Below are 14,559 nucleotides of genomic sequence, written 5' to 3' on the forward strand. Positions count from 1 at the left end.
CTACCACTTCTACATCCCATGTAAGAGTTCGAGGAACACAGATCCTAACTATTGTTTTTCTTGGCCAATGTGTTGCCTGTTTTGGAGCTAACACCACATTGTTTTACCTGTTTGTGTTTGTGTGTGCCTGGGTCATTCTGTGGCTTGAACACAGGGCCTACGTGCTGTCCCTGAGCTTCTTTTTGCTCAAAGTTGCTCTTCTATTTGATCTATAGCTCTACTTCTGGCCTTTTTGATGATTGATTAATTGGAGACAAGGAACCTCAATAGGTTTTTTCCTTCCTGGGTTGGCTTTAAACTATGTTCCTCAGAACTAAGCCTCCTGAGTAGCTAGGATTACAGGTGTGAGCCACCAGCACCAGGTATTTACCTAGGTTTTTATACATGGTTTCTGTTATGGGACCATGGCAAAAGTTTAAAATCGTCTGTGAAGCTGTGTGTAGGGGTTCACAGCTGTAATCCAACCCAGTTTACCTGAGTAGACCAAGACTGAGAGAGCCGTATGAAGCCAGACCAGGCAGCCAAGTCCATGAAACTCCTCTGTGGAGGGAAGCTGCATATGGTGCTGTGACTCTGCTGTCCCAGCAACAATGAGAAAAATCAAGTCAGACTCACTACTCAGGCGTGTGTCAGTCAGGAAGACCCTCTTCTAAAAGTAAGCAGTGAAAAATGGGTGGAAGTGTGACTCAGAGGTAGAGCACTAGTAAGTGCAAAGGGGGAAAAAAAGGATAAAAAGTACATGAAAAGCAATTTTCTAAAATGGAATCTGAGCAGCTGACCCACATCCACACAGAGACTGACCTTCATGACCTTTCAACACCTGCGTCTGCTGAGCACACAGGAACGGGGTAAGGCGGCCCAGGATGCACCTGTGAAGGCCAGAGCTGGAGAGTGCACCTTGGAGAGCCTCAGAGACCTTGGCTGGACAGCCCAATGGCATCTTCCAACCACTCAGAGAGCATGGAACATCCTGAGGAGGAGTGGGGTCATGCAGGAAATTGCTAAATCAAGGGTTGCCTGGTTTTTACTTCTGGAAGCCAAGGTGAGACACAAGACCAAAGCAGACTCCAGAATATCACCCTGGTATCACTCACCTACACTATAGGTGGACATGGCCACTTTAACAGGACTACACAACCAAAGTTTAACACTTTAGGCACCTGTCTTATCAACAAGAAGAGCTCTTATGTGCTATGTCACATACCTGAAGGAGGAGGGGTCCCCATGGACAGACAGACCACTGGGAGGCATGGGTGCATGGCCCTGGGCGCCTGTCCTGATAAGCTTGCCCGTGTGGGAGTCATAGATCCGAACCTCAGGGCCAGGCTGGACCTTGGGGTGGACAGGTGTGGGGTGGAACAAGGCTGCCGGAAGCATATGCTGCCTGTCAGGGAAGGCAGCAGGGCTTTTCTCCCTGTCAGATGAGGAGAGAGAGGGTAAGAGGGCTGTAAGCGGCAATAACACTGATCTACAGCACAGGGACCCAGGGACATGGGATGAAAGATGGGCACAACAACAGAGGGAGCATGGACGTCAGAAAGAGACATATGCACAAGGATACCCAGTGACTACTGCTGGGCCTGAGTCAAGAGTGCCCCCAGTTCTTGATCTAGTGCCTCATGCTGAAATTCCTGATTTCAGAATATGTGCGGGGCTAACACATGTACACACCACAGAGAAATGATCATTCCTGTTTTGCTAGTGGACTGTACAGACTGGGGACGAGGCTCCCCGGGCCTGGGGCATTCCAACTCATCTGGACTATCTCAATTCTCTTATCCTCAGCTGCTGACATCACAGGCTAAACCCTAGACACAACCCTCAGATGGCTGACAAGAACCAGGGAGGAGCTCTTGCTGGTTGCCACTTGGCTTGATTACACATGAATCTTCCCATAAATGTACAAAAGACTATCAAAAGTAACATCCAAGGGTATTTAAAGGCAGTTCTCTGGGTGTGAATAGTGACTTATAATACACAGGCTTCCTAGGCGCTCATCTTTGATTCCATGGAAGTTTCAGGGTTATTTTCCTGTGGGAAAGGGCAGAAGGCCACAAGAATGCTGCGGCCACAAGGGCTGGGTGGCTTAGATCCTAGAAGGACATTTGCCAATGATGAGGCTCCTCCTCCTGAAACTGAGCTTTTTCCTACTTGTGTACCAGAGCTGTCATGGAGATGATAGCCCTGCTTGAGCTCCAGGAGTATCTCTCATCACAGCCAGGGGTATCCTCATGCCAGCTGCTAGGGAACCATCTGGGGAGGGAATGCCATGGCATGGGCCTGAACCACCTGGCAGGTCTGTAGGGAGAAGGTGCCTACCTATGTGGCCGGGTGTCATCATCTGTGAGTGGGAAGAGCTGTTCCTCCACCTTGTCCCAGCGCTCCAGGCAGCTCCACAGCCAGTCAGGGTTGACCACATGTAAGTGTTGGCACTCCTGTGCCTGGCGTACCTTCTCGGTGCCTGTGGAGATCACAAGTCAGGTTGATCTGTAGCACCAAGGCACAAGTGTCTAAGACACAGACACATTGGCAAAAATATCCCAGGAAGGACTGGGCACTGCTTCATAGGACAAAGCTGTGAGACCGAACTCACAGACATTTGCTCCATTCTCACTCTCCATCATCAGGGATAGAGCCTCATCAGCAGGATTTCTGGCCCTAAACATGTGCCAGTACAAGTAATACTTCTAAATATTCTAAGACCCTTTCTTGCCTGGAATCTGAGGACCTACCTCTATCTCTGAGTCCTATGAATGTTCCCAAAACTGACTTACATTTGGGTTTTTCCAGTGCCACTGCCACTACCACTGTCCTATCTTGGGGGAACTATCTCCTACAGGACTTTGGGGGCTTCCTGGTCCTGCTTCTGCACTTGAGCTGGCCCTGTCTCCAGCCTGGGAAGATCTAATCTCTGCCTGGCACAGCTTCACTTTCAGTCTTCCCAGTACTCTTGAGGTCCCCATGGAGGGCTCATGCCCACCCCTCTGTCAGGTGATTACTTGATGAACTCAGCTGACCCTTGTCCTGTGCTAGTCTACATACACTTCACAGGGAACTCATGCTATGAGGTGGTCAGGTACAACCCTTTCAATGATGTCCTCAGCAGTCATTCCCTTCATAGGCAAAGGCTAGCAGTGAGCCTTCCCACCCCATGATATCATAAGAAGAAAAGCACAAAAGTAGTGAGTGCAGCTCTTGTCCACAACAGGAACAGTTTCTGAAGCAGGCAAGGGAGAGATTTGGGCTGATGAGTCACTGGTCAGCACACATATACCTGACAAGTAACCAAGAAAGGAGCTGACCTGCACAACCCCAAATCCAGGAATAAAGGTCCTCATGTCCCAGAGAGCTGCCTCTAACTCTAACACACATACTCCAGTGGGAGCCTTACATGGCCATTTGTTAAATGCTCTGGAACCAACCTTTGTGGGGCTCAGGGAACCACAACAGAGATCTAAGTTGGGTGAATACACAATTCACTGAATGTGGTATAGGAGAAACAGCAACAGGACAGCAGTACCTAGACTAGTCCGAATGATCTTTATTCACAAAACATCAAACTGCTTCTGAGGCACATTAAAAGATTAGGTATTAGCTTTTTAACATTCTTCCAAGACTCATCTACTACTTGCCTGGAATAGGAGAGTTCTGGCTGAAGTTGCAGAAATGACCGAGGTGTATACTACCTAGGGAAGATGCTACTGTGCAGAGATGACAGATCAACCTATAGTAAGTTGAAATCTTGTACTTGGTTTTCTATCTCAGAGGGTTAGTCTGTTTTTATACTTGAGGTACTGACTCCTCTGAACTCATTTTTCCAGGGTAACACAACCACTGAGTCTCCAGTCCCAGTTCAAGAAACCCAAGACATCAAATGGAGGTAAACAGTGTGCATATTCCACTAATAGACAATTATAAACCTGTTCTTAGAAAGTCACGTTTCTGAAAAAAACAATTCTGAAAATGTACCATGAAACTAAACAGTAATGCTAACTAACCCCAGAGAGGGATCACGATCAAGCCCAGGCAGGCCTGTGTCCCACCTGTGAGGGGACTGGAGGGGGGCACTCACCAGCCCGTGCCGCGATGAGGTGGGTGGCCCTGTCAGGGGCATCCGGGCTCAGCACCAGCTGGGTGAGGACCTTGGCTCCCAGAGATGTGGCGTGGTAGTGCTCCCGGGTCTTCTCAACTGGGAAGTTTGTTGGGTGCATCCCACTGAATATTACTGCCACATCGGCCAGCACCTTGCTCTTGAGTTCTGGTACAATCTTGCGTATATCTGGTGCTTCCTCCAGTTCCTTGTTGAGGAACTTGTCATATTTTGTGTAGTAGTCGGTGTGGACTCGCACAAGGATCTCCTCCAGGTGTATCAGATGGTCGTCATCATCTGTGTCCTCCTCCTCCTCCTCCCCCATGCTCTGGTCCAGGGACTCACCTGCGGTGACCCCTGACTGCTCACTGTTCTGTGACTCAGTCTCAGCCTCCTTCCGGTCCACACAGCCATTTCCCAGGCCACAGAGGCCATCCCGCTCTGCCTCATCTTGCATGTCCAGGTCTGGCCCTTTGTCATGAAGGTGGACACTGGGCCCAGTCTCTCCCAGGGACCCAGCACCTGGAGGTCTTGCTCTACTGTCCTCAGGGGAAACTCCTGGCTGTGGGACTCTTACTCCATCTTGGGTGACTCTAGACTTTTTTTGGCCTCTCTTCTCACTTTCCCCATCAGAGGAGGAAGACTTCTGACCTTCTGACTCACTGCTGTCGCTGTCACTAGACAAATCAAAATCCAAGTCTGGGCCAGACCTGCCCTGAGCAAGCTGTGCCCTTGATGAGGTCCGATCTGTCTGTTCACCAGACATCTGGGGCTCTGGAGTACCTCCCAGTTCCTGGCTACCTGGGCTGCTGGCAGAGGGGGTCCGGGTGAGGGGACAGGGCTCCCTCTCATCCGCTTTACTAGGAGAAAACCCTGGCATGGATTCACCACCATTGAGTTCGCGGAAGGGCTTCCCAAGACCATTGCTCTGCTCTACCCCGGGAACAGGTTTGCCTTCCTCAGGGTCTTTCACAGGGGGTACTGGTTCCAGGGCATCGGCACCTTTAGAAGAATTTACTAAATGTGTACACAAAAGGAAAAGTCATTTATTACTTAATGTTGAGCAAATTTCAAAACTAAAGCAGTACCTTCCTCTACCTTCAGGCTTTGGGAAGCTGCAGTTGTCAAGAGCCACAAAGTAAACACATACCAGGTTTGTGGCCATGTGTGGAACCTATATACTAATGTGGTTTGTCAGGCCTGACCAAACAATGCTTCCTTCACAGTGTCCTCACTATCTTCTGCAGGAAGGCTCTTCAGTTCTACATTCTCCTGACCTCTATGTTCTATTTTAGTGACTACAGCAGTAATTATATGGTTATATAATATATATTTTTTTAATCTAAAGATCAAGTTGGACATCATTAGCTAACATCTGTAATCCTCAGCTATCCAGAAAGCTGATATCCAAATGTTCAAGTTCAAAGGTAGCCCAGGCAGTAAAGTCTGTGAGGCTCTATCTTCCATAAACAAGCAAAAAGCTGGGCAGGAGGCATGGCTTAACAGTGCCAGATGAGGAAAAAGGCCAAAACAAAAGCAAAAGAAAAAACTAAAGATCATCAGAAACCCTAGAAACCAAAACTGAAGTTTACTGAAGACAGACTTTGGTTCATGTTTGCATGGTACAGACATGGTTCCATGGATCCCTGCAGGGTGTAACCGTGGAGTCTCCATGTTCTAAGGCTAGTTATTTCAAATGGAGGCATTAAATCCCACACCTCACTCTCTCAGTAATGTTCTAGTTTTCTGGGTTGCATTTTTTAAGATAAACGGATGAAATGTTGTAACAGGTATACTCCACAGCAGCCTGTAATCTTAAACAGCAAAATAGTTAAGTATCATTTTTAAATATCCTGCTTTTCAATATCACCAACAGCCTCTAAAACTGAAACACAAAAGTAAACAAATACAAAGTGACTCTTGAATTTATGCCAGCAAAAACTGAGATGAGAAATAAAGAGCTAGCTGCTGAAGTAGCTTCTCCTTGCAACACTGCATAGATGGCTCACCTTTCCTTCGTGCCTGAGGTTCCCGGGACCCAGGAGGTGCATTTACATCGCCTGTGCCTGGGAAGTACACATACTTCTTCACGGTGATCAGGTTTGGGGCAAACTTCCAGACATCTTCTCGGTCATCAATAATGCAAACCATTGAGTCGCCACAAGGAAAGAGATTTCTACAAGTAAAAATGTGGTTTACATAAAATATTGCATCATAGGTGTCAATAACATCTTTTTATTTCACTAAACAGAACAGTTTGCAACTCCCATCTATATACACACGAGAGCAGATTCACCAGAAAGATGCCAATGGAGGGCTTTTCCTTAGCTCATATCAAACCTTGTCTCCAGAGAAATACTAACATTTTTCTTCACTGTTTTTGATTCTCTCAAAATTAATAATTTAAAAAAATAAGGAGAAGCTAGGGATATAGCTCAGTGGCAGAGAGCTTGCCTAATATGCACCAAAGTCCTAGGTGTGCTTACCAATAGTACCACAAGAAAACAAACAGAAGAATCAGAATACATCCCTAAAGGACCAGCTAGTAACTAGTTCAGGTCAGAACTCAATCTTATGAAAACTTAGTTCTTTAGAATGAATCGGTCTTGGTCCAATCAAGGCAGAGTTATCTGAGAGCTGCATGTTCCAAGCAGATCTTCAGCTGTATCTGTGTACACCACTGCTCCCGAACCTCCTGTTTATTCAAGAACATTCTCACAATTTTCAGTTATATCTTCTTTCTTTTGTCCTTACCAATCTGTTGCTCCAATGCTAGCTAGCAAAAAAGGAATTCTCTCTCTAATCTAAAAAAGGAGTGGTACCTCCAGTGGTACCTGCTAAGCTACCCTGTAGTGAACTGCTGTGGCACATGGCACAGATCATGCAGGGACTGTGCTGCAGGGGATACAGCATGATAGCGTGAAGGTGAGCACAGCCCTTCCAGTAGAAGGTGAGGAATTTCACAGGAGTAGGGAGGAGCCAGCCTTGTCACAAAACGTAAAGGTGGTATCAAGGGAGTAGAGAGCTAATGGAAAGGAAGAACCTAAACAGGCAAAAATATGGGTTATATAAGGTCATTTAGCTTAAGAGGATTCTATAAATGATTAGCAGAATAAATATTATGCGTGTTCCTAAGAAAATATAAGGCCAACACGTGACATTATATTTTTGGCTCAGGATGCAGAGCTCCAGGCTAGCTGGAAGCTCTGACAATCACCATCACCATGCTAAGCTTCCTATGTACTATCTTCTTCCCTAGGCCGCCCTGTTCCAAGGATCAAATCCTCAGCTCTCCCAGCTACTCCAGGAACAGTTAGAGGAAATAGGCAATGGCTTTATGACTAGACAACTGTAGGGGATCTCAATATACCTCCAGTCTTTGTGCCCCCCGAGTTGCCCAAAGATCATTGTACAAACATGGAATCTAAGGCCTCATCCCCTAGGCCTGGTGGGGAAATAGGAGGCCCACGGGTACACAATGCCAAGGCAATGCTGGCGAGCATCAAGCATGTGCTACTACACAAAGTACAGGGCAGGAGGACTGATGTATCATCTTCAGCAGAAACAGAGACCTATTCAAGAGCGAGTCACAGGCTGAGCAGCCCTGCTGAAAGGAGAGGCTGGTGTGGGCAGCAGATGGGAACTGGGTACCTCAGAGCTCAAACAGCTAGCTAGGCAGGACCCACACCAAAGGAGGAGGGAGTATGGATTAAAAATAGACTTTCTAGACTTGGAAAAAAATCCTATTAAGTGAAGTAAGCCAGACCCAAAGGAACATAAGCTCCATAGTTTCTCTCATTTGTAATAATTAGTACATATCTAGGACTCTCTTAGCAGAGGATTACAATAGCTCACAACCTAGGTACATAGGTCATATAGGATAAGACTAAATGAAAGGATCTCTAGAATATGAAAACAAGAGGTTTATCTTTGTGATTGTTGTTCTTAATGTACTATGTTATTTCTCTTCTCTTTTGTTGCCCTTTGGTTAATCTCATATAACTGACTTTGTTACCTGGTTTATTGCATATATATTTACTTGAAATAGGAATTGGAAGAGGGGAAAACAACATGATTGGGACAGGGCAGGGGGAGGTAAATGTAGACAAAAACATGAGAAGGGGTATCAATGTGTGAGAAGTAATACACCTACTATCTGGCAAATGTAAATGTAAGCCCTCTATACATTACCCTGACAATAAGAAAAAAAAAGGATTTTCTAAATACCCATAGTTAACAATGAAAATTGTTGGAAAATGGTACGTACAGAATTAGTACTTTCATCCTCAAAGTTTGATTTTTTTAAGTAGAAGTGAATAATAATCTACTTCAGCAATAGATATAACCAGGTACATACTTAAGGTTTCCTGTTTTAGAAAATGGGTCAATACATTCATCCCTTGACAATATTCGGTGAGAAAAAAGCTTCTTCTCAGGGTCTAAAAAGCCTGTAGAAAGAAATGGAAACAATGTCACACTATGTCCATATAGCATGTTTCAGGTGGGGGAAATCTGCTCCCTCAGATTTCTTTTCTCTTACATAGACTGGAATTACTCACAAAGGAATAAGGTTTGAAATCTATGATGCCATTGGTTTCTAACAATTGATAGTATCATTGCCTAGCTAAGATAAAACTATAAGATATTCCTTTCTCAAGGAAATAACTTATCACTGTCTTCTCATAAAGTAGTGCCTCTGGTTCTATATTTATATAGTCTAAGTATTAGAGTGAATTATTTTGCATCATGACTAACAAGATCTTCCCTAAACCAGTGAGATAGGGTATCTTTTTTTTTTTTTGGTCATGGGACTTGTACTCTGGGCCTGGGTATTGTCCCTGAGCTTTTCAGATCAAGGCTACCTCCCTATTCCTTGAGCCACAGCTCCACTTCTGGTTTTCTAGTGGTTAATTAGAGATAAGTCTCACAGACTTTAGTGCCCAGGCTGATTTTGAATTGCGATCCTCAGATCTCAGCCTCCTGAGTAGCTAGGATTACAGGCATGAGCCAACATGCCGGCAGGATATCACTCTTACATATAGCTGAGGACATTTACTAACAGTTTATGGAATGCTATCCACTAAGCTATCTTTCTTAAACTCAAAAACATACAACTTTACCCCTAGTCTACAGGGAGTATGTTTCTGAAACTTTGAGTACTAAATCCCATATATATTATAGCACAGTATGATAAAACTTAAATTTACAAAGTAGGTACTGTAGGAGATTAATAATAAAATGACCACAATGATACTCCAATAGAAGTTACAGGGAAGTGGTATCACAAATACTTTATTCCATTCTACCCATTGGTCTTTCTGTGATGAGACTCAAAGTAAGCACTTTTGGCTTCTCTTTGGCATCACTTGGCTTTGGGGCCATTAAGTAAAATCAAAGCCTACTGGAATGCAAGTACTTCACCAATGGGACAATGGATCTAATATCTAAGACAAGAATTAAGTGACCAATAGGAGGATCATGAGCATAACATGGGGTGATGATTTACATCCCAGGAGAAACATGTGAGACAGTGTGAGATTTCATCATGGCATTCAGTGATAGTTGAAAACTTAGGAGTTATTGCCAGGTTCTGAGAGCTCATGCCTGTTATCCTAGCTACTCAAAGGCTGAGCTCAAACGATTGTGACTTGAAGCCAGCTTAGGTAAAAAAAAAAAAGTCTGCATTGGCTGGGAAAACACACACACATACACAGATACACACACCCCAAACTGATGAATTGTTGACTTTTAGTATTAGCTACAGGAAACTGAAACCTCATATGTCAAGAAATTATTTCTTCTCCATGGAAGGAAAAGTGAAGATACTATACTTCTCACCTACTATAAAGGAGGTTACTTAGGAAGTCATAGCAATTACTTTCCACCATTACATACCATACACTGATAGTACAAGGAGTGCCACTATGGTAATTTTACAGATGTACCATATACATTTTGAACAAATGTATCTCCTCTATTTATATTTATCTCCTCTATTATATTCTGCTAACATTCCCTTTTTAAATAGCATGTAGTAGGTTTCATTATTTTTGTTTCATACATATATAATATGTACACACACACACACACACACACACACACACGTGCGCGCACATGCACACAGACATGTAGTGTATTTTGATACTTTTCATTCCCCAGTATCTTCTTGTTTCCCATGCCCCTTCCCAGTAGGTGGACATATTGACAGTAAGGGATATTTCCCCCATTTTACATATCTTATGGTTTTTTTTGGGGGCTTGAGCTCAGGGTCTGAGCACTGTCCTTGGACTTTCTCAAGGCTAGTGCTCTACCACTTGAGCCTCAGCACCTCTTCCGGCTTTTTTCTATGTATGTGGTACCGAGGAATCGAACCCGGGTCTTCATGCATGCTAGGCAAGCACTTTAACCACTAGGCCAAACTCCCGGCCCCTTCTTATGATATTTTTAACTTAGAAATGAAGTGTCAAAGACCTCCTATAACTGGAATGTTTCATTCATCACATTCTGCCCTGTCCTTGTCAGTGCGACCACCTGCTGGGCACCAAAGCTAGCACAGATGTATATATATATATATATATATATATATATATATATATATATATATATATATATAATGTATATACCAAGAGGACAAACAGCAAATCCCAGAGGTTGAGTCACAGGTTACAAACACAATACAGCAGAGCTCCAGGCGGTGAATGATTTAAAAAATAAGTATGCATATAAAGTTTCTATCTTTCCACCTACTCATGGTTCCAAGATTTCCAAACTGGTCCATAAACATGTGGCAGTCTACCCAGCGGATGCCACAGCAGAATCTCTCACCCACTGACTCCCTGTCAGCCACCAACCTGAAGACTGAGTTCTCACGCTATTCCTAGTTTTCAAGAAAACGTCCTGAAGATAGGAAACATGATCCACTGTTCCTTGTTGCCTCACCTGCAATTGTGTGTGCATATAGCCGGCTGCCAAAAGTGAAGACGTGCAGCTCGTATAGCTTGGCAATCTTCTCCAAGAAGTCCCTGCAGTGAGGCCGAAGTCGGGTGTGCAGCATTGGCTCGCCCCGGCCCAGCTGGAAGTGGAAGATACCCTATGAAGAATAGTGAGAACGTAAGAAAAGGTCGTGGATGAGCTACCCCGGCAGCACCTGAGGGAGGGTACGGCCCCTCAGAAAGGATGATGCGGGCCGGGAGTTTGGCCTAGTGGTACAGTGCTTGCCTAGCATGCACGAAGACCCGGGTTCGGTTCCTTGGTACCACATACATAGAAAAAAGCTGGAGGTGGTGCTGAGGCTCAAGTGGTAGAGCTCTAGCCTTGAGAAAGTCCAAGGACAGTGCCAGGACTGGCAAAAAAAAAAAAAAAAAAAAGGGGGTGATGCAAGAACCTTAAGGTGAGGGCACACAACACCCACTACCTACACATTCCAAGTAAGGTGTGGGAATGGCCTAGTGACCTCCATAACTGTTATGCACTAAAGTACTATGCTAAGTATTCCTGATAGTAACAGCCTGTAAGAACTGCCCCTCATAATTATAACTATGGTAGCTACCCATTACATCTGCCTATAAGTATGACAGCTACTCCATAACTACCCATATCTATACCTTATGAGCCCTACCTCTAGAAACTAGCAACTACCCACATAACTACATCAACCACCCAATTACTACCTATGGTAACCACACTTTTTAGGACCTCAGACGACTGCAGTGGTAATGACTACAGTAGTCTTTCTACCTAGCAGCACTGCTACTAGCAGAGCACTGCTGAGGTCCAAATGACCCTGCCTGCGGACACCGTGATCTTCTGGATCATCCTCAAACGAGAGCTGGCTGGTTCTAACCGTCTAATAAATATTACTAGACATCGTGAAGTTATGCACCTTCTATCTGGTGAATATAATGTAACCCTTCTATTAATCACAATAAAAAAAGAAAAAGAAAAAAATATTATTAGACAGTTAAACTGTCTAACTTAAAAGTCTAACTTCAAAGGCACAATAAAAGAAACAGCCATAGCAAATATGCAGGGATGAGGAAAGTATCTTTGGAAAGTCCTGTGCCTTCAAAATGTTCAATATGCACAGTAGTTGTTATGAAGGGAATATGAAAATATTCAGTAACAATTTATATCGCCAAAAAAGCCAGTATATTGTGCTGTAAGGTCCTATGAAACACAGGTAACTATTATAACTAAAATGTAAACTACAACATGGAGACTGAACTCTTGCCATAAACTCATGCTTGGGGGGTGTGGCTCAAACCTGTCATTCCAGCTACTAGAAAGCAGAGCTTGGGAGGATCTATGTGTCCATGCTACAAGGAAGAGTCAACTTCAACCAATAAAAGCTGGGTGTGGGGCAGCAGGACTATCATTCCAGTAATGTGGGAACAGTAAATAGGGGGATCGAGGTCCAGGCTGACCAGGGAAAACTTTGAGATTCTATAAAAAAAAAAAATAATGAAAGCAAAAAGAAGTGAAGTGAGGCCAGGAGTTTGGCCTAGTGGTTAAAGTGCTTGCCTAGCATGCATGAAGACCCGGGTTCAATTCCTCGGTACCACATACGTAGAAAAAAGCCGGAAGTGGTGCTGAGGCTCAAGTGGTAGAGCTCTAGCCTTGAGAAAGTCCAAGGACAGTGCTCAGGCCCTGAGCTCAAGCCCAGGACTGGTAAAAAAAAAAAAAAAAAAAAAAAGTGAAGTGGCTAGAGTATCATCTCTTGGGTAAAGAAGGCCTGCCAAGTCTTGAGTTCAAAGTCCATTATAACAAACAACAAACAAACAACAACAACAAACCTCACATTAAAGGTTCCTTGTTTTGTTTAGGCCAACTTAGAAAAACTTTATGCAGCTATCATTAGTTTTCCCCAGACCTTCCCCATGTCAGCACCAGAGCCAGGTCCTGGGCCCTGGACTCTGAGGCCTACATTCCAGTATCCACAACAAGGGACTCACTTTTCTGTCAGAGGACATCTGCAAAGCTGCATCTGAGATAAGATCTAAAGTAAGTACAGGCTTCACCTGTCCAACAGCTAACTTTGTTGGGGCTGGGCTGGGGTAAGGTGGGTTGGCAGTACTAGGGTTTAAACTCAGGGCTGTGTGCTTGCTCTACCATTTGGGCCATGTCCCTATCTCTCACCTTTTTTCAAAAATCACTTTTGTTATATTTCAAATAGAGTTTCTCATCTCCACCAGGGCTGGCTCTCGGTACAATGACACTCCCATACAGACCTTGTGCATAGTTGAGCTGACACCCATCTAGACTTCCTGCATGCTCAGAAGCTTTTATTGAGATGGAGGTCTCACTAACTTTTTGCCTGGCCTGGCCTTGAACTGAGATACTCCCAACTTTTAACTCCCAAATAGCTGGCATTACAGATGTAGACATGGTGCCAGGCCCTAACACTGACAAGGTCTTTCTGGTTAGTGATAGCACATGTGAGCACAGGATTTATATACAGATGTCTGTCACAAGCATGAAGATCCTTTTGCTCCCAAAGCTCAACTCTGACTCAACATTGCTTCTAAAGTTCCACTGCAAGGACATGGTTAAACACTGGGGAAGTTTATGTGAACCTGAACGGGGTTTTACCTCAGCTCCTTTCCTCCTCACCACATATCCCTGATGAATTCTACTTGTGCATAAACACTGACTCTACCTTCACCTCAGACCCAGGTTCTCTTAGACACAGACTCAGGTATATTATTAATTAGGGTACTCAGACACAAGGCACCAAATCAGCACATCTTCCCCAGATGTCCTACAGTGACACGCCTTGTGTGTCAGCACCTCATAGGTGCAGTCTTCAAAGGTCTCCAAACCCTTATACCCTCTGACTGCCACCAGGGAGTGTAGACCTCATACAAAAGGCTCTAATGAGGACAGTGAGAGGGGGCTTAAGGTATCACTGGCACAGCCTAGGCTCATAATGTGCCCATTAGTCTATTTCTGAGCTCCAGCGGAGCCACAGAAATCACTGAAAAAATAAAATGATGTACTTCTGAATGGAGTCGTGGGATCTGAGACTTCTGGAGAGCCATCATGGGAATCACTCACTTTGTTTGACATCTGGGGACAGTGTTGCTCGGTCGTGTGGATAAGGGTTTGGTCCAAATCTACCATGAGTACGAGTTTTCTATTCCGATGCAGTCGTTGCTGATCTTCTCTTGCTAGCTCTTCAGCTTGCTAAAGTGAAAACGTAGAAAAGAAAAATAACAAAGTAGGGAGTTTGGATTCAAAATAAAATAAAGATTAAGATAAAGCAAAGATGTTACACACACATACCTAACCAATATCAACTATGTAGTCCTACAGTGGCTGATAGCACACAATAAAAATCTACAGCTTACTGAAAACTTACTCATAAAAAAAAAAATCTACAGCTGATTTTGCACACCAGTCAGCCTACTTTCCATTAACCAATGTGACACACATAGTTCTACCTGGCCCAAACCTGTTCATAGCAGTCCAAC

General features: G+C 44.4%; 1 protein-coding gene across 6 annotated transcripts in view; it reads right to left on the minus strand.

Moving 5' to 3' along the window:
* Positions 1-14,559, minus strand: part of Ctdp1 (CTD phosphatase 1) — a 57,884-nt gene that overhangs the window by 31,142 nt on the left and 12,183 nt on the right. For all 6 annotated transcript variants that reach the window (XR_016538801.1, XR_016538802.1, XR_016538803.1 and 3 more), the window contains exons 4-10: positions 14,144-14,272; positions 11,030-11,180; positions 8,448-8,538; positions 6,100-6,266; positions 4,073-5,107; positions 2,320-2,461; positions 1,205-1,414 (exon numbers count right to left, since the gene is read on the minus strand). Coding sequence is in view for 3 of the 6 variants with exons in the window: in XM_090352945.1 (XP_090209071.1) it covers positions 1,205-1,414; positions 2,320-2,461; positions 4,073-5,107; positions 6,100-6,266; positions 8,448-8,538; positions 11,030-11,180; positions 14,144-14,272 (1,925 nt within the window). In the remaining 3 variants the exon portion in view is untranslated. The remainder of the gene's footprint in view (positions 1-1,204; positions 1,415-2,319; positions 2,462-4,072; positions 5,108-6,099; positions 6,267-8,447; positions 8,539-11,029; positions 11,181-14,143; positions 14,273-14,559) is intronic.

This window comes from Megascapheus bottae, chromosome 19 (genome assembly GCF_031878675.1).
Source record: "Megascapheus bottae isolate mThoBot1 chromosome 19, mThoBot2.hap1, whole genome shotgun sequence".
NCBI classification, from domain to species: Eukaryota; Metazoa; Chordata; class Mammalia; order Rodentia; family Geomyidae; genus Megascapheus; species Megascapheus bottae.